At 39.9% G+C, this 23,693-nt stretch overlaps 1 protein-coding gene across 4 annotated transcripts in view; it reads left to right on the forward strand.

The window, feature by feature from the left end:
* Trim9 (E3 ubiquitin-protein ligase Trim9) overlaps positions 1 to 23,693 on the forward strand; it is a 113,450-nt gene that overhangs the window by 87,370 nt on the left and 2,387 nt on the right. Inside the window, exons 2-9 of one of the 4 annotated variants that reach the window (XM_015173295.3) lie at positions 16,071 to 16,166; positions 16,245 to 16,376; positions 16,444 to 16,545; positions 16,616 to 16,775; positions 18,276 to 18,308; positions 19,922 to 20,061; positions 20,140 to 20,278; positions 22,627 to 22,860. In XM_015173295.3, coding sequence (XP_015028781.1) covers positions 16,071 to 16,166; positions 16,245 to 16,376; positions 16,444 to 16,545; positions 16,616 to 16,775; positions 18,276 to 18,308; positions 19,922 to 20,061; positions 20,140 to 20,278; positions 22,627 to 22,860 — 1,036 coding nt within the window. The remainder of the gene's footprint in view (positions 1 to 16,070; positions 16,167 to 16,244; positions 16,377 to 16,443; positions 16,546 to 16,615; positions 16,776 to 18,275; positions 18,309 to 19,921; positions 20,062 to 20,139; positions 20,279 to 22,626; positions 22,861 to 23,693) is intronic. The other 3 variants (XM_032438124.2, XM_002052000.4, XM_032438125.2) reach the window with 3 other exon arrangements.

A 23,693-nucleotide genomic window follows, 5' to 3' on the forward strand; every position in this document is an offset into this window, starting at 1 on the left:
ATTTTACTGGCTCCTTGTTATGAAATACTTAATGAGGCCTGACATGCTGCCCGGGCATATAATTTTATGCTAGTGAAAATTTTCAATTAGTTGAATTTATGTGACGCCGCTCAAGAAAAGTAGAATGAAAATATTTTTGTTAGCTATGCGCAGACATAACGACAATTCTGTCCATTTCCATTTCCATTTTAATTATTATTTTGCCTTTTTGCTTTGTTTTTTATGTTTTAGTTAATTGTGAAAAATTGCTGTGTGCGATACAAGGTTTTAAGGTATGTTCGAGGTATGTAGGATCAATTAGTTAAGTTGTCAAAGTTGCTGAGCTGAGCGGAAGTCTTGGTCTGTGGGTCGAGTATTATAATTATAATGTTTTGAAATATGGTAAATATAAAGAAATGCACGGTTAAATTAATAATATTTTACAACGTGCAGCAAATGTCTTAAAATTTTAAAAGAAATCTAAATTTATTCGCTATTTATATGTTCTTGAAACATCGTAAGTAATATACATTTAAGGCAAGTTTCTTAAAATATAATCGGCAATAATACGTCATAAGAGTGTGCTATTTTATAAGCCAAATCAATCAGGTTTAATATGTATTCCCAGCTTTTATACTTTAAATTAGGCATAAAGGGCAGCTGCTTCCTATCGAATAGTCGCTGTAAAACTCTATTCATATGCAAACTGCATTCGATTAGAGCCATTCCCAAAATTGCTGACCATAAATCTGCGCATTGACTGCAACACACGCGCTCCACAGATCCCAATGCAGTCAAATAAGGTTCGAATGGGTCACCTGGCTGCGGCGCGGCGCTGTCGAACGACGAGTTCACCTTTTGCGCAGCGGGCAGCAAAAGTGCAACATGCAACGGAACGAGGCATGCAAAATTGCGACAGGCCGAACAAATGTCAGATGAAGGCGCCTATATAAACATAAACATGTTCAGCTGGAAAACTAACACCAGCCATAGGGGGTCGCGTTTGGCTATAAACATCTTGACAGTTTCATCAGCTGCGGCTGCTTCCTTGTTTTAAGCCAAATTTCTTGCTGGTTTTCTGTTTGACAGCTGATTCTTGTTGCTGCCTTACGATGCGTGCAAAAGTTTTAATTAAAATCCAGCAGCAGCAACAACAACAACAGATACCATAATGAGCGAGTGCAACATTTGGTTGCAGGCAACTCGGCGTCTGCTGTCAGACAGCTGTCAGTCATTGCCAGATCAAGTTATAATTATTATATAATTGCCAGGCAACTGTCTGATGCCATTTTGACACATTGCAAATTTCAATTAATTGCGCACACACACACGCGCGCATTCCACATGGCCAGAATACACTTTCTTGGCCCAATTCTGCCACAAAGTCAGTCAAACGGCCAAATGAGTCGAGTCAAGGCCTGTGGGCTGCTGGTTTCTTGTGTTCATTGCAACGCTTGGCTGCTAATTCATGGCTATTAAATTGCATTTGCCTGACACTCGCTTATGTAAGCGAGAGAGATAGAGAGAGAGCCCCGAGGCCTTGTTACCATTTACAGCACTGCACATTTGTCATCCAACACTTTTGACCTGCTTTGGCAGCTCGTCTCATCTCCATCTCCCACTCGTACTTGGCCAAGACGCCGCTCAATTAGTTGGCTCAGCTTTCCCACGCTGGCTGCCCAAAACGAATTCAATGTCACGTCGTCGCAACAGACCTTAAAAAATCGAAAGATTTATATTTATGAACAAAAAAAATATCCAAAATAGCGAAGCAAACAAACTTGCCAACATTTCCTGCGGGCGCTAAAAACAGCAGAGCAAAAACCACAGTGCCGCGTAAATTGTTGGTTTTTCTTTACTTTTCTGTATACCCTGGCCAATCAATCGTGGGTGGGTTAGGCTAAGCGCATGGTAGGAATGTTGAAGTTATGTTTGTATAAGTTGGGTAATTTGAAACCACAAATCGTACTTGCAAATTGTAATTGGCAAAAACATTATTGGAAGCATACATATTTTTTCTATTCCAAAGATCTTTCTATATGCTGTATATATACTCATGTGTAGATAGTTTTTCTAAGCAGAGACAAAATCTAGAATTTTATGATGGCTCATACAAGTATTTATCATCAGTTCTTTGATGTGCTTAGAACTTTATCTCAGTTTTGGTAGGGTTTGAGGGTATCTCATGGTTCATCATTTTTGGCGAATGTTCCTAGCTGACATTGCTTGGCATTGCCCACGCAACCGCAATGAAAACATTAAGTCGTGGCAGTGTTCCAGGCACAGAGCATCAGACCGACAGCTCCATGTGCAGTCCCATGCAGCCATGCAGCAGCTGGTCTCTGTCTGTGATACGGCCTCCTTGCCCAACGCTCGAACTGTGCTCCCTGGCGATATTTATGCTGCCTGCCACCGTCGCGGCACAAAGTAATTTGCATGCGCGTTAATTTTACATGCAAATAAATGTCGTATTTAAATGCAATTAAAAATGTTTACTTGGCTGCATTGCTGCCCCAGCATCGAACCAAAATCTTGGCTCGACTTTGGCATGCCTTCACATAGCTTCTTCCCATAGGTATTCTCCGCCCCACCCCAGCACCCACCTCAAGTGGGAAGCACGCGTGCAAGTTAAACGACCCACAGACGAAACGTTGTCTGAACTGCTCGGGGCGCTGTGGGAGCTTGTTGCTGTGTGACACACGGTGGCGCAGCGGGGCGGGCCCAAAGTTACTTTTAATTTGCGCTACTTTTTAATTTATGATGTGGCACAATGGAAAATCAGCTGTGGCAAACGCAACGCGTCGGCACGTCTTCAGCACAAACTCATCATTATCATTGTCATATGCTCGGAGCTGCGGCTTGTTGTGTTTGTTTATTGTTGTTTTTGTTGTTCTTATTGCAAGCAGCAGCTGCATGTTGCATTTGCATGCAGCACAAGGCTCAAGTCAGTCCTGGTTCCAGAGTCAAAGACCTTTAGTAGAACTACTAAGGTTGCATTTCTTTTGTTGCTCCTTTGTGATTTCCTGAGAGCTAAGTTGTTAAGTAAACTAGTTTTACATATGTCACATACATGTGCTGCGGAATGCAAAGCTATATAATAAGACACTGCATTTACAAACAGAACGGCATTCTTTTCAGTTAAGAATAAACTTTAAAGCATTGTCAGTTTTATTCCATGTCTTGCTAATTAGTTTCTTTGGTATTCTTTAACCTCTTCCCTATAGATGTCTGTCTTTATCAAACATTTAAATTAGGTTTGCGTTTGCTTCAAGCTGTGTAAATAAAATTTAAAGCATCTCGAGTTTATGTCCCTTTACCTAGTTTAACAAAAGCTGTATTGTGTTTGGCTGAAAAAGACTTAAGCTATGGTTATTTTTATAGTTTAATAAATACTTTACAGACTTTTATATGTTGTTCAATGAATAATTTAACTGGTAATTGTTCTTGAACCATTTTCAAGTCCCGTTTTATGACGTGTTTCGTGTTTCCAATTTGAAACTTAGTTCAATATTTTTGGTAGATTTATTCTAAAAAAAAAGCATTTACTGGTTTGTCAACTACTAATAACTCTCTTCAAATGTTTAATATATGAAATATCGTTTAACTTAGAGTAACTGCCTCTCTGACTCTGTTTCCACCTCTGTCTCCCTCTCTCTCTCTTATTCCTTCTTGCTCTGCCTTATAACATATCACCTTTATCTCTTTTGTCAGCTTCATAACTTTATTATATTTTTTCTACATACTTATTTAAACCCATGCCAACTCTCTGATATTTTACTCTTTTCTGATATGTATATCCGTTACACTTCACCTTAATCCTGTCCTTGACATTGTCCTTACGAAACGGGAAAATTGATACGTCACCCACACTACCTGTCGAATTGCACTCAGTACCCACGCTACCCACGCAACACAATTGCGTTCATAGCAGTTAACGCGCACACACACACACATACACACTTTCTACACAAACACCCACATTGCACACACACACAGAGGAGACACTTAACAAACATTGAAAATTCGAGGCGCAACTAATTTGGCAAAATGTCAAGTGGCCGTTTAGGTTGGCTCCAATTGCAAAGAGCTGCCGCTGGTGTTGGCGTTGCCACCGGCAGCGGCAGCAAGTTTGCAGCTCAGTGTACACTTGACAACAAAATGCCAACAAAATGTTCAAGTGGCAGTGAAAAATTGCATGTATTTCGTGCCAACGTCGACGAATTTGTTCAAGTGCCGCACAGAATCAAACAGCCAACAATAACAAAGCGTCGAGATAACAAACAAGTTGTTCTCGTTGTTGTTGTTGTTGTTGTTGCAACAACACAAATCCTTTTCAAGCATTAATACCATCGTTTGACTGCGACCTGTAAAATAATTTGCTACGCAAATATTTTGTTGCTTCGATTTCACTGGAACTGCGAGTTTGTCATCGACTTGCAACTGCCCGAGAGCTGATTCCGTTCTGAGCGATCTGAGACGCTGAATCACATGCAAACAGCTGGTTTTTATGGAGAGAGCATCAGATTGTATGGTCATGACTCATGGTGAAAGTTGAGCTAACAGTTGAAATGAAATTCTAGCTAAGCCGCGGAAATGAGATTATACACAAGGGTATACAATTCAACCTGTGCAAGCAAACTAAATTTGTTTATTTTATTCATCTAATCAATAATTTAAGAGTTTGCAAATTATGTTTGATGGGAATAATTTATCAATAAATAATTTCCAATATCAAGGAAAGAAGATGGATTATTCGTAATAATTTAGAACTGTCAACTCTATCATAAGGTGTTCTCATATCCTGTATATATCCTAATTGAGTAAAAATTGTTTTTCGAATCATTTAAAGTTCCGATTTTACTCTTCTTTGTTCGTTATAATTGCAAAAAATATTAAAATATTGGGAAGAATTAAAACCATATTGCTCTGTTAAGTTGCTTGCTGTATTCTTACTTAGTTTTTAGCAGACTCTCTTACTACCAAATCTGACATCCTGTTTTCCCTGTGTGTTACCAGTGTGTAATTCATGTCGTTGGCATGCTTCCTACTTTACTTTACTGCGCCGCAGCTACCTTCCTCTCCAACCCCGAACACCTCCCCTTTAGACCACGCCCCATAAAATCAAAGTTCAATTAACATGTTTACTCAGTTTACGAGTAAAACAAGCAATTCAAACCCGAGCCTCTGAGTGATGCAGTTAGTCAGCAGGCCTGCAAGGGGAATCGGGTGCAGGTGGCGGTGGGGAAGGGGTTGGTTGGGAGGTGCAGCAGCACTTAAACCGACCACTCGAAATGGGCGCCTACCCATAACACTTAAGGCCCCATACGCAGTATGACTTGTCCAGCAGCCACTTTGGAGACCATTTAGCGCTAAATGCGAGCAGGCAAATTATGGAGCCATAAAAATGAGCTCGCAAATCGGAATAAATATTAATTTTTAAACGAGCCAGCGAAATGGAACTGGATTGTGGCTGCAACTGGGTGGCAGCATCAAGACGAGAAAGTGCATGGAATGAAGAAATGTTCGCTAATTAGTATTGAACAAAACGGCAAATTGGCTTCAAATTTCGATCGAGCCGCTGACATATTTGGTGAATTTATACAAATTAAATTATTAAAAGGCATCAAGTGCTGCTGCAGAATTGTTTCCCACCGCGCCACACCGAACTTGTCTGCCCTGCCCTACGTTTCGGCTTGTCAGGCTGTCAACGTTTTGTTTGTTTGCTTTGGCTGTGTACTGAGCCAAAGCTGTGCCTGGTATGCGGCTTGTCACTGCCAGCCAGTGGCTCGTCTCGTCAAGCAGGCAGCCCGCAAAAGGGGAATCAGCCGGGTAGAGAAGTGTGTGGCAGAGTGTTGTCCCTCTTGTTGTTGTCTTTGCCAGCTTGTCAGACGGATGAGTTTGCTGCGGGTCGCGTCGAGCCAAACTTATTTATAAACATGCGACTGCAGAGGGATAGATGCGAGTAGTACTACGGGCCTGGGCCTCGGCTTGGGCATGGGCTTGGGTTTGGGCCTGGGGGAACCCCATGAGAGTCCGTGTCAAACATGTTTAACAGGAGGACTACCACAACAACAATCCGCATGACAACAACAGCAACAGCCGCGGCAGCAAAATGGGAACTGGTTGGGCAATGCAGCGGCTACTGTTATTGTTCTCATTGTTGTTGTTGTTATTATTGTTATTGTTGTTGCTGCTGTGGCTGTGACAATCAAAACAAAAATAATTCAAGTAACCCAAAAACCGAACCGAAACAAAAACCCAAATGTTTGCAACTGTCACTGAGACAGAGTGAGGCAGCGAAAAAAGTTTTTGTTTTTATTTCGTTTGGGCTGCTGTTGATAACAAAAATTTGTTTTTCGGCTCTTGGTTTTTGCATATTTTAAAGATTAGAAAAATTCGAGCCAAAAAAATGCTGGCCACATATTGAAGTCGACCGCGGCGGAGTCTGTCAAAGGCATGTCACAAACAGATTTAGATGGATGAGTTGTCATGGCCATTTAGTCAATTTCAATATAAAAGATAACCACAAAGTTTCTAAAACATAATAGAAAACATTTTTAACTATACAAGAATATTACACAACATAAATTTACTAGCTTACAGTACATTTTTTCAAGGCCTTAAGCAATAAATAATTGAATAATCACTTTGAAGAGCATAAGATTAGTGTATAGTTTAAATGTAGAAACTACGATGGACATTATTTCTATGTAAAACTTTATTTCAAGTCATCTGATTAAGGAAATACGTATTACTATCAATAAGTAATAGATATAGATTAGAATAGGTATAGATTCTATACAATGGATCAAAGTATATAATAATACAAATATTTTGCGCGAAAGCACATAAGTATTTATATGCGTGTGTGTGTATATATGTGTGGGTATGTATGTGTGTGTATGTATATGTGTGTGGGCGTGTGTGTGTTAGTGTATGCATGCATGCATTTATGATTTCTTATACCAAGCGCAGACCAAGCTTATTTGTTGATGTGCGGCAAATTTAAATAAAACGAATTTTCAACAAGTGCTCTACTCCTCGATTCTCAAGAACTCAAGTAGGCTCAGCAGTTTTTCGTGCATAGCTAGTAGTGTAGTGATTTTTTTTTTTTTTTTTTTTTTTGTTGTTTGTGTATATATATGTATATATGTATGTATGTGTGTGTGTGTGTGTATGTATGTATGTATGTATGTATGTATGTATGTATGTATGTATGTATGTATGTATGTATGTATGTATGTATGTATGTATGTGTGTGTGTGTGTGTGTGTGTGTGTGTGTGTGTGTGTGTGGTGTGTGTGTGTGTGTGTGTGTGTGTGTGTGTGTGTGTGTGTGTGTGTGTGTGTGTGTGTGTGTGTGTGTGTGTGTGTGTGTGTGTGTGTGTGTGTGTGTGTGTGTGTGTGTGTGTGTGTGTGTGTGTGTGTGTGTGTGTGTGTGTTTGTGTGTGTGTGTGTGTCTGTGTGTGTGTGTGTGTGTGTGTGTATACATGCATGCATGCATGCATGCATGCTTGCATATATGCGAAACATACATGTACAAACAGACATACATTTATATGCAAACTTAAAACTTCGTTTGGTAATAAACATAGTTTTATACAAACATTTTCGACTATTGCGGACTTGCCGGTGGAACTTCGCGAGACCCCGTTTTAACATGCACCTTCATCACAAAAGGTAACTAAAGTGAAAATTTCAGCTTCCTAGCTCAGTCAGTCAGGAAAAACTGTTTTGTATGTAGATTTTATCTCATTTATACTCCAAACATCGCCTAAAATGAACCTTAGCCCTTACATTAACTACGGTGAATGCTGCGTCTTTTCATTTGCACAGCCCCTTATAAGGTTGAGATTATTTGATTACTCTATTATCGAACATGTTTCTCTTTTAACATCTGTCATTTGGAGAGACTCCCTTAAAACAGTTGCTTGCCAAATTCCCCTAGCATAGCAAGCTCTGGCGACACATCTGTCCGACAAATTGCGCACTTTTATGACACTAAATGTCACTAATTTGACAGGAAATGTCAGCGAAACAAATGCGAATGTCTCGCAAAATGCATAACTTTTCGTGCTTGTATCATTTTTGAGGACTTTAACAGCAATTTGTCGCATTAAATGTCACAAATGTGACACAAATGCATAAACTAGTAGGTTTTAAAAATGTATAGGGGGTTGTAAATTGGTAAAAATCTGAAGTGTAAAAGATTAAAATATTTAACTTTCCTCTTATTCTTCATTTAAATTTTGGTTAATATCTTAATAAGTAAAAAGTGTAATATTTATGTTTTTAAAAAACTTTCCTAAGGGGGCAAAGCTCAGTCAATTAATACACAAATCAATCGAACCTTATGCTTTAATTCAACTAATTTATTATCTAGTATTCACCTCTCGCTGGATTGAAAATCTACTTTCAGCTAATGTCATGCAGTTATTTGAAGCAAGTAGATTGAAAAACCCTCAACTTAATGTGTTTTTAGTTAGCAAGTTTCCACATGCCAATTTCTTAGCAATTGCAGAGCCGCCTTATATGGCCAGCACATTCCATTCAATCGGCCAAATAAGGTCAAAATTGCGAGAAGGCAACGAAGAAACGAACTGTGGTTATGATTTCTTGGGAAGTGTCTGCGCCTGCGTTTGCGTTTGGCCCCCCCTCTTTTGTTGCCTTAATCCTAATTTATGCGCAAATAATGATGAAGCAGCTCATGATGCAGAGTGCTCCTGCCCCTGGCAACGTCTTGCCACAGTCGATGTCCCTTGGCTTAATGCATTTCAGACTTTGCCTTTGGCCTTTCTTCTGGCCCGCCGTGGCTCAACGTTAAGATTAAGTGGCTTACATTTTGCGACGCGTGTTGCAGCCACCAAGTTGCCGTTATGCATTCTGAGCATGCCAGACAATGGCAACATGGGGTTGGCAACGAGCAACCGAACCCGAACTTAACTTAAATTGGCTTTGGTCAGCGAAAGTCGTCTTTGAAGGGGTTTACCCAGGCATTTTGATGTATTTATGTTTGGCATCACTCTGAGGCTATCCTAATGAATTGTAAACGCAGCCACGTGGCTGCAGCCACACACGCAGTTTGGCATCTCTGTGAGTCAAGAATTAGTTAAGTAGATTTGCCCCCACCAGTAATTTCCTAAGCACTTGACTTCACCCCTCTGAGACGTCGACAACTAACTCGCTCATGTCTTGCGCTTCACACTTTTCAGTTTCAGCGTTTCGAATGTTTTTCCCCCACTTTTGTTTCCCATATTCACTGGGATGGCTCAATGCGCTTCATTGCACGCCACAAACTCGTTACAAGGTTTTCGCCCCTAACCAATTTCTTGCAACTGCTCTCATTTTTTATACCCTTGCAGAGGGTGTTATAAATTTATCGCAAAATGCGTAAGATATTTACGTAAATATTGAAGTAAAATATTGAAATAAATATTGTAATAAATATTTAAATAAATATTCTACCCACTAAGTAGTTGGGCCAATTTAAGAATTCCAATTCTGCTCATATTTAATCTATTAGTTTGAGTACAACCTATTTATAAACTTTCCCTTGATCAATACATATATTCAAGGTAGGAAGTGCACTTTCAAAAGTCGGCCCAATCGAATTACTATATCTTGGTAACAGAAATGTCCTAGTAAGAAGTTTTTTTTTTGTAAGGTTTTAATTTATTTTTCTTTATATCTTAGCCCAATCATTGAAGAACTTAACTAATCTGACTAATTATGCAGCTTTCCTATATGAATTGTTTTATTGACCGATAATAAGTATAAATTTATAATTTGGTAAAATTTTCCAAAAATCTTTAGCTTATCTCAAGGCAAATTTTTCAAAAGCTTGTTTTATCAAGTTAATCTCTCACAGTTCTGCAAGAGTATTTAACCTTCCGTATTGAGTGTAAAGTTTATTTCTTCTTTTCTTTTATTTTCCCCTTATTTTTTTTGACCATTTGTTGGACACGACTGCAACGTGTTCCACTTCATGGTTCTGTTATTTTAAATTTGTCATGAAAATATTTGGATTGTTGCGTTGTTTGTTTCCACTTCGACTTCTACTTCATCCTCTTCCACTCATATACTATTATTATTATTATTTTATAACAGTTGTTCGGTTTGCCTTTGACTTTACAGTTGCCACATGCTCCACATGAGTTTTCTAAATTAGATTCTGCGGTTTTTCCACTGTCTGCTGACATGTCTATGGCACACGGAGGGGAGCAAGGGAACCCCAATCAATCGACTGCGTTTGTTTGTTCGTCTGCGGTTACTCATTCTCGACCTGACCCCTTGTTTATTTAAGCTGCAGCAGCTAGCATGTAAAACCCGTAAAGCTTTGCCAGCGCCTGGTAATAATATTTGCCAAGTCGCTAATTAATTAGACATCCAACTGTCCAGAGTTGCCTCCGGCATATTTTTAATCGCGTAGACAACAAGAACAGCAACTCTAAGCGACACTCGGCATGCAAATCAGACCCGAAAGATCGACAGACAGTCGCTGGCATAATCCAATTTAAAAAACCATCGACGTTGCTTCCTTCCATAGCATAAATCAACGCACGCTGCGAAATTCATTTAAAATTCATATCTTGTCAGAATGTAAGTTATATTTTAAGCTTTTTATCGTCTTTAAAAAAGAGAAGCGGCTGCAGTTGTCGAGCGACGCGCCTCACATTACTCATGTCCCAAGTGTGAGCCCAAGCGAAAAAGATGTGAATGAAGCCCCCAATGAGCCAGACATGGAAGTACCTGACATCTGATGGCAGCGGGACGTGTGCCGTGGGGAACGGGTAGATGTTTCCAACGGGCAGCCAAGCACAAGTCCCATCTTGCGGGGAGCGGGGAGCAGGGCAGCAAGTTTTGACTGTGGCTGGCGCTTCTAGTGATGCGTTTTTGGTTGTGTGATAGTTGATTTTGTGCAATTTGTTGCATTAGGGTGACTCACTGTAAGGGAAAATAGCTGCAAGTGTGCAAAAGGCTTTTTTGAATTTATTAATCCCAATATCAGGGGAGCATAATGCTTTTATTTCTACTAGTTGATTCCAGCTATTAATAATAAAAAAAAAATGTAGCCTATTAATGAGCTCTTTCGAGCTTAATCTGTTGCATGCTTTGCATTAAATTTTAACAATTTATCATTCATTAAAATTGTGTAAATATATCGGTATCTCGGTGATTGCATATTACACATATAGGCCAAATTTTATTAAAACGACGTGCAAAGGCAAGCATCGAGCGGCAAAGGTTGGCGAACTAACGATACGTGTACATCAAATACACATAGATCTAAAAAATGTCACATATAAGTCAACTTTTTGGCATTCTTCATAATTTGCGTAACTCAAATTCCTTCATAATTTGCTCACAGCTCAAATTCATTTACTTCCGCTAATTTTTGTCCAGATGCAAGTTAATGGGATGATAAATAAACGCATTTATTGCTTCCAGCTGTTGCTTCACACACTCATATATAGATTTATGACATTCATATAGTGAGTCACCCTAGCGCATTCAGCTGCACGCCATCATTTTCATTGCCTGCCAAATCTTTAGCCATTTAGACGGCTTCGCACAATGATTGCTAACGACAAAAAGCATCAGTGGAAGTTACAAAAAAAATGAAAACAACAACTCAATTGCCAGCCACGTGTTGCATGTGGCACGAAATTGTTGTTAATAATATTTATGTTGTTCGCGACTTGAACGATTCAACACCTCCAGTAACAGCTTGTGAGTTGTGTCCAATAGCGCTTTATGGCCAGAAACTGGCCGCAAATGCGAGCTACTTAAAGTCGGCTCATATATCAGCGGCTTTATGGCTGCAATGCGTTATAATTCAAGCGGAATGTGGGCTATGGGCCACCTGTTCACCAGGCGTTGAAATCGTTGTCACGTCTTCTCGGACAATACTTGCCACATAGATCACGCGGCATGGGGCAAGTTGCATTTTGATGAAACAGCCATAAGTCGTATAAAACATGGTCTGAACTTTGACTGGGGGTTTTTTTTTTTTTTATTTTGGTTAATGTCTTTGCAGCCATTTCTGGCTGGCTTGCAGATGGCCATCATTTAAATCGTTAACTCGTTTATTTTCCTCTTTGCTATTAAAATTGTTGCCCAATAAATTGCCAGCTCTCTGGTCAGAACACGCACTTAATGAGCACGACATTTTCGCGTGCCTTATTTATAGACAGAGAACTAAATTATGGGCCATATTATGTTGATAATCGCAGCTTAGAACAGTAGCAACAGCAACAACGACAGCAACACACGACGGCAACTGTTGCTCTGGCGACGGGCAACTTTCTGCGCCTTTGGCTGTTGCTGTTGCACGACGCCGTTGCAGACGCCGCAAAGTCTGCGATTTTTATCTGTGACCAAGCAACTTATCGCGCGTGTGTGCCTGCTCTTGCCACAAACTGTCCGTTGTTGTTGCCGTTCATCTTGGGCCATGTTTTTGCCTACAAATTGTGGCCTGTCATGTGCGACTGCCCGCATTTGCATTTTAGCTGCAACATCATGTGCTGCTTGCAGCTGCCATTTGGCAACTTATCTAATATGATTACAAGATGCATTGTTTTTATTTTTAATTTTCAGTCCACTATAAGCTTGACAATTGTGTTTATGAAGGCAATTAATACCATTTTACTTTTTATTACTCATCTATGGTACCGATAGGATGCTGTTATCATAAATGGCTGAAACATTGACAAATGGAGAGGCCGCAGTCTACTGAAAGTCCAACTTTAAACACAAATAGCTGTTTATCAAAAATATTTTCATTTATTAATGTCTAAACTGATAAATTTGGGTTTTACGATTTAAGCCAGAGTCCCATTCCAGTCGCAAGAAAAGTTTCCTTCAGATTTCCAGGTCTTAAATGGAAATTTTGTATATTTGTTATCATCCACTTCGTTGTGGAATTTTAAACAGATCTCCACAAGGAAATGTTTGATATAATACATTTAAGTTTAATTTCATATTGCTCAAACTACAAAATGTTCCCTCCCTTTGTGATTCCATAAATATTAATCTCTTTGCCCTGGCTATGCAAGGCAGCGTTAAGTGAGTTAAGATGACGGCAATTGTTTGTTGGTTTTTGGCCAGGTTAACAAGTTAATAATTTATTTGCCTCTTGCTGGCTTTGTCACGTGTGTCGGGCGCATGTCAGCTGGGAAAAGAACCGCCCGTTCTTGGCGAATTCGGAACTGGAGGCTCTTTTATTATTTGCATACATCATCCACATGATTTGCATGCGTGGCAACTCAGAATGTCTTCGGTGTCGCCGCGTGGCGTCGCGTCTACTTCAGCGTCTGCGGCGCATAAACATGTCATATTATTTTTACTGTCTGCTAAAAGCCAGGGCCAAGAGCCAGCCAGCCATGGCCAGCGCTGGCATTCGGACTGCGCACTTGATACTCGTATTTTTATGATGATGCGTCATGAATGAGCAACAGGAGCAAAGCAAAAAAAATACAAATGCAAAGTGAGAGGCACACAAATATTTGAAAAGATTTCATCAGCAGAGGGGAGGGGGGGTTGGGCATGGCGTCAGCTTATCAATGCAAAACAGACGCTGGGCATTAGCCAGCGACCGGCTTTCAGCTTCCACTTCATATTCAAAATCACGCCCCCGGCATCTCTCCTATTTGTGGCACTGCTGCATTGTCCACGGCGCGTTGAAGCAACCCTTGAGGGATTAAATTTCAACAGTTTTGCCGCGCGTTGCGCATTCTTGGCCAGCACTTAGCCAGATTCAATACTGCATCACCCACCCATATGCCAGCCCACCAAAAACCCAACCCATCCTAGCACTTTAAAAGCTGCTGCAGCTTTTCCACTGCCGACTTTTCAGCGCTCATTCAACTGGCTGTCCCTTCCGTTTGGGATTGAAAATGGGTCTGGCGGGCTGGCATTCAGTTAATGAATGTAATCGCCATAAGCTGCCTTGTTCCTCAGAGATGTGGGCAGGGGAGAATAGACGAGCATTTTCCGAGCTCTAATGAGAGCTGACTGTCTACAAAATATTTTCTTGTAATTGGGTTCCTGAAAATTTGTTTTTCTCTTCTCAATATTTTTTTTCTTACTTGAAATTATAAAAGCATGGAATATTCATTTATTATTTAAAACACTTTTATGCTAGAGCTAATGAAATGAAGCTGTTTTGTGAGCATTAAATGTGGGGATTACGCTTAAAGAAATTTAATTGGCAAAGGGCTAAGGTTAAAGGCAGGTAAATAAATAGTACATAATGAAAGAAATTTCCGTTTACTTACTTCTTAATTTATTTAGAAGTAAGTAAATGTTATTCGGCATTTCGATTTGGTTAAAATATCTATCATGTGCCATCTATATTAAAATATAAATAAATATAGCATACAATTGCTTGGGCACTATGGCGATTCCTTGTAATGAATAGAATACCAACCAAAAGGTATAAACAAGCAAACAAGTTATTTGCACATATCCTTTGCCTTAAACTGTCCTGCCATGCGAGATGTACTTTATTCGGATAGGTTGAATCACAAAAGCGGAGCATTACACACATTCATCATAAATTTATATTGTTTTGCATATGCATATGCATGTTAGACTTTTAGTAGGATTCCAAACCAGAAGGCTGTCTTTTAGGACAGCTTTCCCTGCCCTTATGTTTGTTTTTCTTCAATTTAAAACTCTCGTTAGAATACCAAGCATTGAATTATAGATATACCAGCTAAGCTGACTTTGCATTTACATGTGTTTAAAGAAAAGAAATAAAAATATTTAACTTTGACTCAACGGCATTCAGTTTTCTGAGAAATAAAAACGTATATTTGATGAGCTTGAGTAAGAAACTGAGAAAATGAAAGTAAATTAAAATAAATGTAAGAAAAACAAATATGTTATGAAAATGTAAATCGCCTCAGCTTAAGATGTGCCTTATTTAAATGAGCTTCAACCAAAAAAAACATTTTAACAACATTTTGCCAACTCTCCCTACTGCCATTTGCAAACGTCGTTCGCAGCAAAAGAGCAGGCGATGGGGAAAAGCAAATAGAAAAGCGACGACTGGTAAATAGAATAAAATAATCAACAAACAAAATGCAACAAATAAGGTAATGAGTATACGCCGCGTCTGACAAAACAAGATAGAGCTGTCACAAGAAGGGTGAGTAAAAGGGGGCTTCTGTCATACGACGTCCGAGGAGTGCAAGGAGTGTGCTGTTCTCTTCTGTTTTTGTTTGTATAGAAAAGTGAAAAGCATGTAAATGCTCCAGGCGAGAATTCAGGGCGGGGGCGTAGCGGGTGTGACGCTGCCAAGCTGAAACGAAGAGGGTCGCCTGGCAAACACTTGAGCAGCTGGACAATGTATTTGGGCTCGTCGTGTTGCAGGATGCTGAATTAATTCTGTTGAGCTGGCGTCACGCAGGGCAGGGCACACGTTTCTATGCCAAATAGGCCGCGGGGCAACACGAAGCAGCAGCGGACAAGAACAAAACATGCGACATGCCTCATTACCAAGAGCAGGAACAGAAACAGGAACAGGAAACGGGTGCTGCAGTCAAAGCAATTTTAATGCTAATGAATTGAAATTGTTAAGCAACGACTGGCCAACGCGGCGTATGAGCAATTTAATTGTTGAAAATTAAAATTGAGACCAAAATGTTGTTGTCGCATGTCAATGTCAAGTGCAACTGTTGCAGCCGCCGCACCGCAACAGCAACAATGTCTCTTCGCCATGGAATAAAACAGCGAATGAGGTTTTGTACTATTGCGGAATTTTATCATTCGGGGCCCATTCTAGAGGGCATGGGAATGGGAATTGTGTTTGTTGCCCGCTGGGCATGTAATTCATTTTCTGTGTGCTAGTCCTTGACTTTGACACGAGTTGAAAACTATAAAAAATATGTGTACTATATAAGTATATATGTATGTGTGTATACTATATAAAAAAGCGACGCCGCAGGCGTGACTAAAGTCCGCCGCATGGCACTTCATAAAAAAGCCGTAAAATTTTACGACTCTTACTATACTCCATTGCATTTCTTTTCATTTATTTTTTCGCTCGTCTCTGATGTCATTCCTTTATATATTTTCCACAATTTTCAGACCGAACTTTCGCACAATCTGCAACAATTGTCGGAGAAGGCACGTTCCACAACCGAATTCATACAGCGGCTCAAAGGCATGAGCGACAAAGTAACGGTAAGTTGAAAGAAACTGCGGATAAGTGGAAATATTTAAAAAAATAAAAATGTTTTTATTTTAATCATTTGCGCGCAGGAATCCTGCATTGAGTTCGAGCGTCTGGTGCACGCCCAGTGCGAGGCGCTCATCCAGGCCATACACGACCGACGCGAATATCTGCTGGAGGCCATACGCATGGACAAGGATACCAAAATCAGAATACTTAAGGTTCGTGTATTGCCACAGTGCGCAATCTTTGCCGTTTTTTCTTACAAGTATCCGTGTTCCTTTGCAGGATCAGCAATCAAATTGCACGGGCAAATTACAACAGACCACGGGACTCATTCAGTTTTGCATCGAGGCATTGAAAGAGACCGACAGCGCAGCCTTTCTCCAGGTGTGTAGCCCAATTGGAATTAATCAGAATATTTTCATGTGCCTATATTATATTTTCATTTGCCCTGCAGGTTGGCTCCATGTTAATCAATCGCGTGGCCAACACGGATATGACTTGGCACCAGGAGGTCACCAATGCCGCGCCCCGTGTCTCGCCCATTGTCGACTTGACCCTGGACGATGCTGCCCTCGCACGGGCCATAGACAATTTGAATTTCATACAAATGAAAGGTGCGTAAATCAATATGATATAAATTATTTGTATTTTAGAAAAGTTTAAATTACTTTTTAAAATTTGCCTTAAATGTTGCAAGTAAATAATCCAAGAGTTTATACTAATAAGTTTAGAATTGAGAGACAATCGTGCAACGTATTACTAATTATAGATTACAAGTATTCATGGTAGATTCCTTTAATCTTGGCTAGAAAATTAAGCTTAGCTTAAGGCTTACACTTGTGAGCCGAATTAAGTAGAAGATCAAATGAATCAGTTACTACCCTAAACTATTTGAGAAATATAATAACAAGTTTTCAGTCTACTTTATGCAGTCCCTTCTGAGTGTTTATAGTTAATAAATAAATGCTTAAAATGAATGAAATAAACATATAAATTAACAACTGTATATTTAAAATATTAAAAAATTTGTTGAAAAGTTTTAAATCAAGTAAGGCTTTTCACAGATATCAAATATATAAAAATATCACAAATTAATTTAATTTCTAATATTAATTGATTATTAGGTAAAAATATGTTTTAAAACTTGTAATTGTCGTAATTGTCAAACTCAGAACTTTTTAAAAACAATCTTCAACGAAAGTTATTGAGTAACCATTTTACGTTTTAAAGTTGAACAATATGCAAGTCCCTTAATTAATGTAAAATGGTTGCTCTGACTGCACTTAAGAAACTCATGCCCGCAGTTTTACCTAAGAGCTCATTGAATTCCAAAAGCAAAATATCTCCAACCCCTTTTAGTATAAATTAAAGGCCACAAATAGTATTGCTCAGCCAGACCGTATCATAAATATTGTCACTAATTGTCACATTGTAAGGTTAGTTTGCTGCGCACAAGCACATGTAAATATCAACAGACTCACACCTTAAAACACACAAACACACACAATATGCACATATACTCTTACTCGCACTCTCTTGCCATACTGGAAAGTGTTAAAACAATAGAGAGCACTCATTAAGTGCCATTGAGAAGTGCGCACCAGAGACTCGTGTAAAAATAGTTGAGATAGTTAAGGGTATTCCCTCGAGAAAATGCCAACCGCACTCCTTGCGTATTGTGTTTTAAATATAGAAAACGTGCTATAGGTGGGTAGAAAGTGCAAAGTGTGAAGTGAAACGAATCGCAGTGCTGTCTGACAAATTTCCAATAAAAGGGCCACCCACACACACACACACACACACACGCACACCGAAAATAACAAAATGCTATTAAAACGAAAGTGTTGAAACTTGAGACTTTTGTTCCTGTTGATTGTCTCTTATTTATGAGCATATAATAAAATCGCTATAATAATACTATAAATATAAAATATATGATATATGATACAGCTTATATAGTATATATTTATGTATATGTATATGTTTGAAATGTCTTAACTTTTTGTGCTTCTCTTTTATCTCGCGCCTGCTGAACACATTACACAACATTTGTATGTGCCGCTTGCTCTCATAAATATATCTTTACATATATAAATACAAAAAAAAAACATTAGCAGTCAAAGATGAGGATGAAAGATGTCCGGCAGGTGAGCAACTGATGCAACCAACAACAAAAACAACAACAAACAATCTTAAACCCCAAATTTTTAACTGTTTTGGTTTTACATGAAATTCATTAAAATTTTTCATAAATTTTTTATTTGCGTTTAAAAAATATTTAATAAAAATAAATGTCCAACAACTTCTTCTTTGGTGCCAAGCTATCACCCACACACACACACACACACACACACACATACTCACACACATACACATACATTGCAATATTCATTGTCGGCCATTTTGTTTTTCATAGCTTTTGCTTTTGTTTCTCTGTGTACGCGCCTACGCATAATAATTTTCACATTTTCAATTTAACAACAACCAGAAAATGTCTGAAAAATAGGGAACACAAAAAATATCAAAAATATAAAATTATATATAAAAAAAAAAAGAAAATGCTGTCAAAATATTTTCACTTCCGTTGCGTTCCACCGCAAACTGTCAACGAGCCGAGCTTCAAGTGACATAATTTTCTTTTTACGCACATTTATTTTATATTTTTATTATTTTCGCCTTGTGTCTGCTGACTGCTGTCCCTCTTGTTGCTGCCCCTTGCAGCTTTATTATTTTACGCTTTGGCTTTTATTTTTATGTTGGTTTTTTATTTTTGGTATTTTGTGACATTTTTGCGTCCGAGTGATTCGCTTCGGGCGACTCTTAGCGCCTGCCTTATCCTTATCCTTGGCCATATCCTTTTCACTTTTTTCTGATTGCCTTCTGCGCCCTCTAATAAATTTCAAATGCAAAACTTTTTACCTGCCTTTTTGACATTTGACAGCTTGGCGCCTTCTTAATTTGATGTCCGCCTCGGCCGCCATTTTAATACGATTTTTGTGACATACTTTGGGGCGCCACCGCATGGGGCTCTGCCCTTTCGCTCATTTGTGTTATTCGTGCCATCAATTTTTATTGTCAGGCGTTCATTTTATCGTTGTTTTCTCTTGGGACGAGGCGTGGCACAATTAGTATATGTGTACATGAATAATGCACGTATAAAGCTTTGACAATTTAAGTGCTCAAATTGGACAGATTTCTGTTATGGGTACTTGGCGGGGTGCTTAAGTGTCTGGTTCTTATGTAACCATATCTTTTATTTCATAGCATCTATTTTTAAATTTGAACAGCTTTATTTGACTGGGTAACTTGAAAAGGAATACAATGAAAATTTAGTTGCTCACATAAAATAATTATGTTTGCAAATGATTTTGCTAATGTAAACATTAATCTTGAAAGCTTTCGTTAATAAATCATTTCATAAAACATATTTGTGGTTGTCCCGTTTTGTTCAAACTGAATTTGATTAATTTATGTTAGCGCTCAATAGTTTTCTGGAGCACAGACTTTAGTCGTAAGTTTATCTTTAGGATTCTTTCCTGTTTATTTATTCTTATTCGAGTGCGTACTAAACTAATGCCAAATACTAACTATTTGCTTGTTTTCGTTGGAAATTTATTTTCTTAACATTTACTTGTGGCATTAATTTGAAATATAATTTGTCTACTAACCGACACACTTACACACACACGAAGCACACATATGTTGTTTGTCAATATAGTTTATGTCTTACTGACCCCTCTGTGACCCCTTACACATACAGCACCCTCGACACCCACCATATTACCATCGGATTGTTCGGCGGAGAACAATTCGGTTACAGTTGCGTGGCAGCCACCGAATCATTGCTTTGTCGAGGGCTATGTCCTGGAGCTGGACGATGGCAGCGGCGGCGAGTTTCGGGTGAGTGCTTGAGTCATTTTTGAATCGAATTGAATGCAAGTGAAACTTTAATGTGTATTCAACAATCGACATTTGCAGGAAGTCTACTGCGGCAAGGAAACAATTTGTACCGTTGACGGTCTCCACTTCAATTCCATGTACAATGCCCGCGTGAAGGCCTTCAACAGTGCCGGCGAGGGTGAATACTCGGAGCTGATTGGACTTCAAACAGCGGAAGGTGAGTGGCGAGTGCCGAGTGCCCAACCGATTCCCTCCAATCTTCCCACTTATTCGCACTATCCGTACTAGCTTTTTCAATTAAACCCTCAGCTTCAAGCTATCGCCAGCTAGTTCCTCGGATCCTGGTTCCTCGTTTCTGTTTTCAGCTACTTTGCCAACTCTTTTATAATTTAATCCTTTTCGGTCATGCGCCGAACCCCGTCACGTGCCTTCCACATGCCCGCCCCATTCTCTCCCTCTCCCAATCGTGGCACCATCTAGTTTTTTGCTGCCCGTCTGTCGTGCTTTGCATGTCAAACAGCCATTGACCCCTTTTGCGCCTGCCGGCCAGAGGCGGCTCCATTCGCAATCCAATTCTCACTTGATTGATGCATGCGCCACCTGACACACACCCGCTGCCCCGCCCAGTTCCCCTCGCAACCGCACTGCAAATGAAACTCTGACGCTTCAAGTTATTTAATTTATAAAATTGCTAGCGCATTCCTGGCCATGTCCTGGCTTCTGTTCTATCCTGTCGTTTTATTAGTTGCCCAGCGTTAATTTGCAACTTTTAATTGATTATTGCTTGAGGGGGGCTTGCCAACGAGGGGCTCAAACTAAGACGTTGGGCGGGTCATGCAAATTGTTATTTTATAAAGTGTTTACATTGGGCGCTTACGCCTAAGTAATTAACGGTTAACCGTTGACGGTTAATGACGCGTAACACTTTTTGCGGGGCCATATCTAAATTGGTAATGGGTTGGGTCTGGTAATTGAGCCGGGTCAGAGCACTGCCAGCACCTTGAACATAATCTAATTCACGTAAAAGGCTGGGGCAAATACGACCCAAGTATAGATTAGAATTTATAATTCCCTTATTAATATGATCTCGTCATGGTATATGATAAAATGTACTATATAATACTTATGCGGCTCTTCAACTCTCGAAAAACCTCGAGTTGTTTAATGGATTTTTTAATTAAAATTGTTGCAGCTATAGGAAATATTTGTAATTTGTAGGTTGATCAAATTTGAAGGGTTAGAACATGTTTCAAATACAAACGTTCTCAACAAGTTCAAGCTTGCAAAGGACTAAAAGCCTGAGTCGACAGCAAACTCTACTGTTGATAGAACCGGGATGTACTTTATATAGCTTTAAGGTTTAGCTGTTATATTTCATGCTCTGTTGGTTATTATTTATATTACGGGAATTTAAATAAATATATATATATATATATATTTATTAGGCAGTAGCTTGCAATAAATAAAGCTAATTGAGCTTTGGCAAAGTAAATTTCATTAACCTATCTTCAGTCTCAATTTAATACTAATCCTATCTAGACTAGACTTATTTGTTTTCGATAAATGGCTTGTTATTAACGCAAAATCATATTCCAGCAAAAACAAAGCCAAACAATAAACTTCTAGTCTGTTGTGGCTAGAAGCTTTGTGGCTGCTTTTGGCCACACAATTGCCTTCGGTGGATAATAAAAAGCGCAGCCAGCCAACCAGTCATTGGCAAAGGCAGGCAGCGCTGCAAGCCGCATAGTCATCATCGTCAACATCACAAACAACAACATTCTCTCCCCTCACTGCCCTTTCACTGCAACTTCAGTTGGCTCAGCTGCCTTAGTTGGCTTTAGTGGCATTCCCTAAGCGACTTGGCTTTGGCCACTTAATGCGCCACAACAATAAAAGTAAATTTAATAAAGTACTTGGACACTGGCGCTGCTCGTGGCATACTTTGCGGCGCATAACAGCATAAACTATCGGCCATCGACCATTGCAATGGAGCCAAGTGCTGCAACTGAAGCCACTCTGTTGGTCAGCACCAGCCCCCAGTCCCAAGCCCCTAGCCCCCAGCCCCTAGCCATCAGCCATCAGCTAGTGGCCACTTGCCACTCGCCGAGGCCACTTGAGCTTTGACAATAGAGAAAATTGCCGGCTCAGGCTGCACAGTGGTGCGAACATGGGTAGACTTGCTTCAAATTCAGTTGAAAGTTACATTTTTATAAGCTTATTACAAGTTTTATTGGATTATATAACATTTTAAATTTTAAATTGAATTCAATGAGTTCATTACCATCTCTTACTGAATTCTCTTTCATTTTCCATTAAATATTATTAACTTGAGCCTGAACCTAAGTCTGATTATAGAAAAATTCACTTCAGTCGGTGTTAATTAGCCTGTTTTAATTTCCCTGCCAGCTCGAACCACTGTGCAGTATGCCAGTCTGTCGCTGCACCACCGCTGGTCCATTTTCTATTGCAGCTGCCCACCTTGGAGACTGAGTTTTTTTCTGTCTGCTACTTCAATATTCGCTTATTTTCCATTATATTATTGTGGTTGTCGCTTCTCTCTTGCAGTGGCCTGGTTCACGTTTGATCCCGTGCTGAGCGGCGGTGCCGGCTCTGGACTAATCTTTAGCAAAAATAATGCCACTGTCTCTGTGGAGGGCTGGGAGCATCGAGTGGCCCTCGGATCTGTGGGCTTCTCGCGCGGTGTTCACTACTGGGAATTCACCATTGACAACTATACGGCGGACACGGATCCGGCTTTCGGTGTGGCCCGCATCGATGTGGCCAGGAACAAAATGTTGGGTAAGTACCGAAACGGGGTGCGGTGGCCAAACGTGCTCGCTGTGGGTTACTGTAAGGCATTTGAAATTCAATTAAAATGGGACTCCCCACTCGAGGCGAAAGAAACCACTTGAAAAGCTTTCAAGAACTTTGCGCGCCCAAAACAAAAGAAACTGTTCAAATGCAACTGAAATCGGTACAACAAATAGATTTGCAGCGCCACCTAGCGTTGACAAAAGGCCAATCGTATGCACAGAACTTTTTAGCTAATAAGTGACTGGGGCGCGGCGTGTGAGCCAGAAGGGGCGGGTGGTATCGGTTGCGAGTGCTGCGGCAACAAAACTTTCCCATCGCTCGACCCGGCCAATATAATGGCAAATGGAAGGCGTCATTTCGATTGGTGGGCGTGACCAAGAAACTTTTGCCATTTCTTGTTGCGTGTGCGTGAAACTTTTTGCCAAGAAGTTTCAGTTGCCAAGGATCTAAAGCCGTCCGTAGGTAGGTGCCAACAAACACAAACAAAAGGCGTGCGGAGGCGCCTGAAAGCAAATTGATTGAAAATGCGTTTTGGTTGAGGGCATGTCTGCTTGGTAAAAGGATCGGTGCCGTGGCCGGGAATGGGAATGGGAATGGGAATGGGTTATGGGATTGTTAGACAGACAAAAGTAATTAAAAGTGCGACACTTCAAGTTTGCGCGTGACAAAAGTTTATTTGTGGATTCGCATTTCTGTTTAAATTATTCCAGGGAATGCCAGCAAACTCTTCATTTATATTTAAAGCTTCGCACGCGCCATTAAGCATATGCACCGTCCCCCAAAACCTGCGCCCCTTCTCTCTCACTCCATGGGTACTG

Source organism: Drosophila virilis, chromosome 4 (assembly GCF_030788295.1).
Source record: "Drosophila virilis strain 15010-1051.87 chromosome 4, Dvir_AGI_RSII-ME, whole genome shotgun sequence".
Lineage (NCBI taxonomy): Eukaryota > Metazoa > Arthropoda > Insecta > Diptera > Drosophilidae > Drosophila > Drosophila virilis.